General features: G+C 36.9%; 1 protein-coding gene across 7 annotated transcripts in view; it reads left to right on the top strand.

Moving 5' to 3' along the window:
• The window catches only part of LOC106867596 (adhesion G protein-coupled receptor L4), a 364,928-nt gene that overhangs the window by 322,429 nt on the left and 33,292 nt on the right, over window positions 1–9,207 (top strand). For all 7 annotated transcript variants that reach the window (XM_052968831.1, XM_052968828.1, XM_052968830.1 and 4 more), the window contains one exon: window positions 1,171–1,311. In XM_052968831.1, the coding sequence (XP_052824791.1) occupies window positions 1,171–1,311 (141 nt within the window). The remainder of the gene's footprint in view (window positions 1–1,170; window positions 1,312–9,207) is intronic.

Below are 9,207 nucleotides of genomic sequence, written 5' to 3'. Positions count from 1 at the left end.
GGTTGCCATAATAAAACTTCGAGTTTCGGATGTCGGGACGAAAAATCTGCTCCGGTATCTCGTCAGTTATTAAGACAAACAAAAATGCTATGAAAATGACCATTGAACAAAGGGAAATTACTATGTAAATGACCGTTATTAAGACAAACAAAAGAGCTATTAGAATGACCGTCAAATAATGGGAAAAAACCCGAAGGGGAGAAAGTAAAAAACGCTCATAGAATTCGCACACCCACGTACATGTGCCTATATGCATATGCTCACCCACACTCGCGTGAGCAAATGCTTATGGGCACATGTACGTGGGTGTGCTTGCGCGCATGTGTATGTATGTACATGCGCGCATACGCGAATTCTATGAGCATTTTTTACATTCTCCCCTTCGGGTTTTTTTCCCTTTATTTAACGGTCATTCTAATAGCTCTTTTGCTTTTCTTAAAAGGGTCATTTACATACTAATTTCCCTTTGTTTAACGGTCATTTTCATAGCGTTTTTGTTTGTCTTAATAACTGACGAGATGCCGGAGCAGATTTCCGCCCCAACATTCGAAACTCGGAGTTTTATTATGGCAACCGAATAATTGTCACATACTATATTACAAATTCCTCTATTTACATAATAGAGAGGTCTCATTCATTCTTTTTTTGTTATATTATTACTATATATATATATATAAGACGAGCTGGCAGAATCGTTAGCACACTGGTCAAAATGCTTAGTAGCATTTGGTCTGTCTGTATGTTCTGAGTCGATAAAATAAGTACCAGTTGGGCAGCAGGGTCAATAATGTAATCAACTTACCCCTTCCTCGAACTTGCTAGGCTTGTGTCAATATTTGAAACCTATCACTATATATATATATATATAAGAGGAATGGAGTTTTGGAGACGGTAGAGCGTAGAATCAAATTCTTTAGAGTATTAAGTTCCGTCCTTCTACATTCTCTGAATTAGGAATTCCACTGTTGATCTTTTTTCTTCTTTCAAGCCTCCTGTGTCAGTGAGATAAATATTAGTCATGTATTAAAGTTAAATCAACTGACAATACTCCTCCAAATAATTTGGTCTTTCTATTAACATAAGAAGTGATTATACATATTTCAAAAGGTATATATATATATATTACATGCATGTGTGTAATTATACTAAAACATCACTTTATCATTTCAGGAAACTTGTGTCAGAAAAAGCTGAGTGCTTGTGTACGTTTAAATCCTTGCAACGACAGAAGCGTATGTACACCGACACCTTCTGATGGTTTTATCTGCAACTGTAAGCCCCAATTTAGTGGCGAAAACTGCACAGTAGAAGGTAAGTTTGTGTTTTGCTTTATATTTCTTGTTTACTCTAATAACGATGCTACCAGCAACTAATTCGTGCACTTATATTACAACTATGTCATATTTCTGGTCACCGTTGTATTAGTTTACACAGATAAGAAATGAAGGTGGTGTTTTGTATTATGGATTTGTTAATATTATAAGCCCGCTACGTATACAATAGATTTCTTTTCTGTTCGTAACACACACGAAAGCATTTCACTTTTAATCAAAATTGAGGATATTAAGACAGGCGAACCGGCGTTGGTAGCTGAGACTTCCAAAAGAGCAGCATTTACGACGTGGAGGATATTCCAAATGGAATGAAATTTCTTGTATTAAATTTGCCTGAAGCGCAATTCTCGCAGTCAAGTTTTCTTCAAAGTTTGAAACCTCAAAACAATTTGCTCAATGCCACTTCAACTAGGATTGCGACATTGAACTTTGATTGGGCAACCACAATAAATGGTTATTTACCAAGCTGTAGTTCCTCCTCCACCAAACACACACAGTTGAATCCGCCAGGATCAATTTACCATTCATCATCATTGGATTGATAAATATGTGCCAGTAATATTCTTGTTTTATTTTTGTTTTATTCTATAATCTGCTTTCTCGTGCAAAAGACATGTTTTTGTGCTATATTTAAAGAAACTATTCTTAATCCAGATGAAAATTGGTTTCTAATTTCTGACGTCCATTTTATAGGGGACGTTTGTATACATTAGCCCTGCATACTTGCTGAGTAAATAAGTATTTCATATATGTGTCTCGTCCTCTTACGATTCCACTTTTTTAAAAATTACCCTATACTGCGTTGAATCTTTAAATGAACTAAATGGTTGTAGTGTTTTATATATAAAACAAGCAAATACAACAGTAAATTGCACAACGTTACATTAAGGAGTGAACGTACAATTTGGAAAATTAAGGAGTGGAACGTACAAAATAGAAAAGGCGTTGCCTCGGAGAATGGTGAGGGAGATGCGCTAAAACAGCCTCTCAGACTCACAGGACTTGCACTTGCAGATAGCAGTAAGCAGGGATATGGTCCGGGGTCCGGGGGCTGAGAACGCCAGAGATCTCAGTATTCAATAATTTGACGAATTACATTCGCAACCCTAAGTCCCAGTACAAGTGACTGACATTAGAACGAGTCGGTTCTAAATTCTAGGCACTGAAATCCATCGGTACACAATTGAACTTCTAAAATGGAATATGGTTTTGGACCTTCGAGCTTGCTACATATTTTGGTTGACAGAGAGGTAGATTTTAAGATTTTTTTTAAAACTTGTGTTAGGTTTGAAGCAGTTGATACGCATACAATTTAGTTTTCCTATTTCGACAATGGAAAAAACCCTCTGTTTTACTGCGCAAATTAAAACTGCAAATGAATAAAGACATTATTGGCAGAAATGTGTCTCAAGTAAATCGGTAACATGACACTGTTAATGAAAAATATTTCTAATTTCCGCACTAATTCTCAAATTTATGAAGAAAAGGTTAATTCGTCTGAATCACTCTCGTATATAACTGGTGCTAAATTTATCGACTTGTCAGTCCCAACTGAGTAGTTTTTCATCAAAATGCACTCCTCACTACACAAGGGTAGTGAGGGCTACACTCTAGAATGATTGATGTGAAACGAAAACAAAATGGTAGTGTGAAGCAAAATAGTTTTAAAATAAAATTATATAATCCCATCATCTTCCTTAATATAGAGTTTTGGATATGTTAGGTATGTCAAATAAAGGTCATCTTTTAAAAGCTTACTTCCGTTGTGTGTAGGTGGACAATAACTAACTCTTAAGCTATATTAGAGTGTATATATATATGCGTGTGAGAGTGTAGGTGTGCGCAGGCGCGCATGTGTGTGTGTATGTGATAAAACGTTTGCAACAAAATCTAATATTAAACTACGAAACCAAGAATACCCTGAACAAGTTTAACCCTACAAGGACCAGAATCTCAGAAGACAGTGATTCTCTACTTGAAAAGGTAAACAGAAAATTCTTCGTTGACTGTATATCAGTCACCTGTGAAAGACCAGAAGTTGCAATTAAAGGAAAATCCCTACAAAAGCAAAGTTGCAAAATGGTTAAGAGCAATAATAAACACAGCCGGTTAGATGTGACAGGTAACAGAGTGAGAGAGGGTAATGGGTTAAAAAACCCAGATATTTCCTAATATCATCAAGGAGCCCGACACCATTGGAAGGAGCGAATAGTGTTGAAATTATTATGACTTCGAACTGATATTTGAAGATGTCCAACAATCAAAATGATAAAGAGAGAGAGGGGTGGGCTGGATGGATGGGTGGGCAGGTGGGTGGGTTTGGGTGGATGGAAGGATGATAGAGAGATAGATAGATAGATAGATAGATAGATAGATAGATAGATAGATAGAGAGATAGAGAGATAGATAGATAGATAGATAGATAGATAGATAGAGAGATAGAGAGATAGAGAGATAGATAGATAGATAGATAGATAGATAGAGAGATAGATAGATAATTTTCTAATCAGAAGAAATTATAAAAGTTGCTCAAACTCTACCCCTTGAATCACTTTTGTCGCATCTACCGATTAAAAAAATGTATACTCATGTACAGAGCTGTATTCATCTTATTTGTTCTACCAAACCTACATGCATACATACATACATACATACATACATACATACATACATACAAACATACATACATACATGTGTGTGTATGTATGTATGTATGTATGTGCATATCCAAAGGGTCTTTCAACCCAATATTTACACGCTGCTATTTATAGCCTTATATATGCTTCGAGATCCGTCCCAAAAAAGAATTATATATGTGTGGACGTATATATATATATATATATATATATATATATATATATATATATATATATATATATATATATATATATGTGTGTGTGTGTGTGTGTGTGTGTTTGTGTGTATACATATGTGTATATAAATATATATATATATTTATATATGTAAGCGTATGCATATGCATACACACACATACACACACATACACACTCACACACACACACACACACTTTAGCGAGTGTATGCATATATTAATGCAAAGCTGACACATCTTATTAGGATTTAGGACAGGAAATATTGCTATTAAATCTCTATTCCTATCACGTGAAAAATATATATTTTAAAAAATGACAATTACGCGAAAATAATACGGAAGACCGGTGGTTGAGGCAATATTTCTGGATTGTAGATTTTAAAAGCCTGGTAAAAATATTCTGGTAATGTTTCAATGACCGCTCTCTCAACTATTTCTTTGCTTCCTTCTCTTTCCCGCTCTCCTTCGCCCTCTCTTCCACTCCCTGTCTGTCTCTCCCCTCTCTCTCATTCAGTACTACTATTAATACGACTAGACTCCTTATGGTAAGGGGTAAGTCGATTACATCGACTCCAGTACTTAGTTGCTACTTATTTTATCAACCTCAAAAGGATGAAAGACAAAATCAACCGCGGCAGAATTTGAACTCAGAACATGAAAACGGACGAAATGTTGGGAAGCTTTTCATCCGGCGCGCTAACGATTCTGCCAGCTCGCTGCCTTATCGAAATAGATAATATTCTTAGATTGCTATATGAATAATTTTTATGTTTAGGACTAACTCTTGATACATTGATACTACTAATTTAAGTCAAATAGTGCAAACAGCATTCTTCATTCTGTTGAGTCATAAACTGAGTTCGCTCTGACCACTTTGACACTAACCACTAATTTATTTTTCACCGTCTTCTCCTCTCTCAAAACTTCTTGGTTTTATAAAGTGATATCAATGTCAGGTTATCAATGCAATTGCCTTTATGTTATTTTATTTTATTTTGCGTTTGTTTTATTTTATAATCTAGGTTTTGAAGTGTCATGTAAAAGATATATTCAAGTACCTCTGATATGTAGTTGACGACTTCACTTTGTAACAAGGATGTTTTTCTTTTTCAAAATTTCTCTTTTTCTTTTTTGTCTGTCCATTTTTGTTATATTTTTCCTGTCCTCTATCTCTCTCTCTTTCTTTCTCTCTCTCTCTCTCTCTCTCTCTCTCTCTCTCTCTCTCCCTATCTTTCTCTCTTCCTCTCTCTCTCTCTCTCTCTCTCTCTCTCTCTTTCTCTCTAACTCCTTCTCTTTCTCTCTATTTATCTATCTCTCTTTTTCTTTCTTTCTCCTTTCCTCTCTCTCTATCTATCTGTCTATCTATCTTTTTCTTTCTCTCTCTTCCCTCTTCATCTCTCTTTCTCCCTCTCGTTCTCTTGTTCATTTAATGCCAGTTTCAGCAGACCGGATTCTATTAATTATTGTAATTTAGTTTCGTGAATGAAATTGAAAAGCTAAAAGTGTTCTACTACAAACAAACAGAATTAGTATGTTGGTTTAATTTTCTTTTGCTATCAAGTCAAACTAGTAAGACAAGATCTCATGCTTTGTGCTTCTTGCTTTAAATCTGCCCATCCCCCAATGAGAATCACACCACTAGACCTACAGAATTAAGCTCCGAAATTAGGTGTTATTACAAAATCTTGTCAGAATTCCACACTGTGTATTTACTACTGTTAAATCAACACTAAAAAAAAAAACGATTCAATGTATTGTGTGGTAAGAGCTTTAACAGAAAACAAAGAGAAATAGGTGATGGTGTTTATCCCTAGGTCAACTTCGAACAAGCAAACCCAGTGCTCGACTGATACTTATTTTATTGACCCCAAGAGGATGAAAGGCGAAGTCGTCCTCGGCGGGATTTGAACTCAGAACATAAAGATTGACGAAATGTCGCTAAGCATTTCACCCAGCGAGCTAACGATTCTGCCCGCTCATCGCCTACTCTAACTAAGTATGGTTTCTAATTTTGGCACAAGAGACCAGTAAATTCGGGAGACAGGGGTAAGCCGATTACACCGATCCCAGTGCTCAGCTGCTACTTATTTTATCAACCCCAAAAGTTGAAGGACAAAGTTGACCTCGGCGGAATTTGAACTCAGAACATGAAGGCGGACGAAATGCCGCTGAGCATTTTACCCGGCGTGCTAACGACTTTTCTAGTTCGTGGCCTCCCACCTAACTAAATAGGGTAAGGTATTTTGTCCTACGCTCTAAAGACTCGGGCGACCAACCGACCTAGATTTTGCTCTCATATTAATATTAAATTCAGCAGCTTGAAATGATAATATCCTCGACTCTCAGCATCATTAATATTTGTATTCTATAGATGGAAGTAATCTACATGTATGACATGTGAATAAGTTATTTTTAGTTAAATGAGCAAGAGACGAATGAATGAGAGGAAGAGAGAGCGGAGGGAGGAGAAACAGGCAGACAGACAGCAGTGTTCCGAAATATCTAATGCTCTTGTAGAGCGTACAATTTATCTGACCCATTACCAGGATTATATGTAATTTGATATTTGGATATTCTTTTAGAAAAACTCAGCTTTTATAACTTTAGCTTGTCTGATGTTGAATCTGGGGAGAGAACACAACACGACACTTCAGTGATATGGAAGCCATGAATTATTAACTGAAGGAAGGAAAGGGAATAATGAGTTGTGAGTGAGTTTATACATGTGCTAAGAAAGAAAACCATGTTCTCCACTTGTGCATTCATGTAGAAGTGTTGCTGTTTCTGTTAAGGCCCAATTCAGCCGTAATTGAGCAGTTATGATCAGGTTCTTCATTTTTAAGACGGTAGGGAGATTTGGTTGCTATTTCTATTTGTATAAGGTCAAGCAACTGCATAGAGGTCCTTGTGTTGCACTTTCAGGAGGAAGCAGTTTCATAGGTTAGTTAAAGGAAAAAAGGACAGTACCCATGACACTTTTCAGAGCCTCCGTGGCTGATGGGACGAATGAAGAAAATTAACTTCGGACCGAATTTCTGGCCTAGACGCAAGCAACAGAGTAAAAAACCACCCACAGGTCTATTATATGCGCCAACATGTTATTTTTACCATTCCAAGTCAGAAATAATACCGACGAAGGATTTCCACTCCAAATTTTACCCACAAGGCCTTGACTGATTCGAAGCTATGGTAGAATACATTTAACCGAAGTTCCATGCGATGAGATCGAACTCGAAACCGAGTGAATGCCAAGCGAAATTCTTAACTACACAGCTATGCTTGTTAAATGATGAATGTACTGTTATGGTTGTTATTGTTGAAATTCTGGTAGACCTTGTTGCAGCAGATCCATCCTGTCTTGTTTCAGATCTAGTGTGCCTAAAACTACATTATCTAACATGCTCCTCTTTTCTTAAGCTGCCAGTATAATTTGAAGGAAATTTAGCTGCTATTTCTAACTAGTCGAGTGATCAAGCAAGAAGCTTTCTTGTTGGTTCGAGTTATGGTTGTTGTTGTTGCTAGGGACCCAGTCAACCCTAATACAGAAGTTTCAGCCGTGACCATCCGTCCTTTTGTATATCAGCGACTACTTTCTAACCTTCTTACTCGAAGATAGTAGGATGTGGTTTGAAGGAGTTTTGGTTGCTATTCCTAGCTGTTCGAGCAACCACGTAGAAGTGCCCATGTGATTCGTCGATTTTTAGTCGTTGTTGTTGTTGTTTAACTCCAGGTCAGATTGAGTAATAATTGGACCAGTGACCAAAGGTATTCTAGCCACGACCATGTTTTTTATCCAGATATCTGATACTCTGCTATCGAATGTAGCCTTAGATATCAGATTAAGCTTGTATGATATAGGCGCAGGCGTGACTATTTAGGCGCAAGCGTGACTATTTAGGCGCAGGCGTGACTATTTAGGCGCAGACGTGTTTACTTCCCAACCACATGGTTCCAAGTTCAGTCCCATTGCATGGCCTCTTGGGTAAGTGTCTTCTACTAGAACCTCGGGCCAACTAAAGCATTGTGAGTAGAATGGTAGACGGAAACTGAAAGAAGCCTGGTGTGTGTGTGTGTGTGTGTGTGTGTGTGTGTGTGTGTGTGTGTGTGTGTGTGTGTGTGTATTTGTCCCCCACCGCTTAACAGTGCTGGTGTGTTTACGTCCTCGTAACTTAGCGGTTCCGCTAAAGACACTGACAGAATTAGCTCAAAAAGAAAATACGCACTGGAGTCGATTCATTCAACTGAAAATTCAAGCGTAGATTTAAGTTTTTAAGACTTTCGGTTGCGAATTGAGGGATCCATATACTCCTTGGTGAAGTTCATATAATACTTTGTTGCTAAAGTTTATGTCCAATGAATTGGATATTTTTCTACAATGCACAAAATATTTAACATCTTTTATACAATTCCTAATAATATTTAATTATAAAATTTTATAATGGAATTTTTTTAAACATCTAGTGATTATGGGGATCCAGTAGAGTAAAACAGGAATCCATAGGTTTAAAAAAAATGATTGATAGACACTGATCTAGAAGCTCGTAACACTATGATCGCAAGTGATAGTGGCTCAAGTTGTGATGATGTCGGTGGAATCGGCGATGTTGGTGTTTGTTGTACTGATTACATTTTTATAGGCAAGTAGTTGATCTGAAGACAACAGACTTCCCTGTTTCTTTATCTCACTACCATTGCTTCCTTGTGAAAGTCTAGACTGCCAAATACTATTTTGTCCCACTTCGTTTCTCTCAAGTAGAATACACACCATTCTTTTCACTGTGTTGATACAAGCAGCTTTCTAACAAGAGTCCTACTGAGCGCAGCACTTAACTGCTCGACTAACTGTATTAGTGTGTGTGTGTGTGTGTGTGTGTGTTATGCGTAAGAGAGAGAGAAAGTGAGTGATGCATTCTTCGTGGCGTATTTCAAGAAATATATACATGAGTAGTGGTGAAGTGTTTATGTGGAGTATGTTTATTATTATTAAACCTATATTCAAATACATGGGATAACTGCATTATAAACACTCATATATATATA

This window comes from Octopus bimaculoides, chromosome 6 (assembly GCF_001194135.2).
Source record: "Octopus bimaculoides isolate UCB-OBI-ISO-001 chromosome 6, ASM119413v2, whole genome shotgun sequence".
NCBI classification, from domain to species: domain Eukaryota; kingdom Metazoa; phylum Mollusca; class Cephalopoda; order Octopoda; family Octopodidae; genus Octopus; species Octopus bimaculoides.
This window is presented reverse-complemented; position numbering and strand designations above follow the sequence as displayed.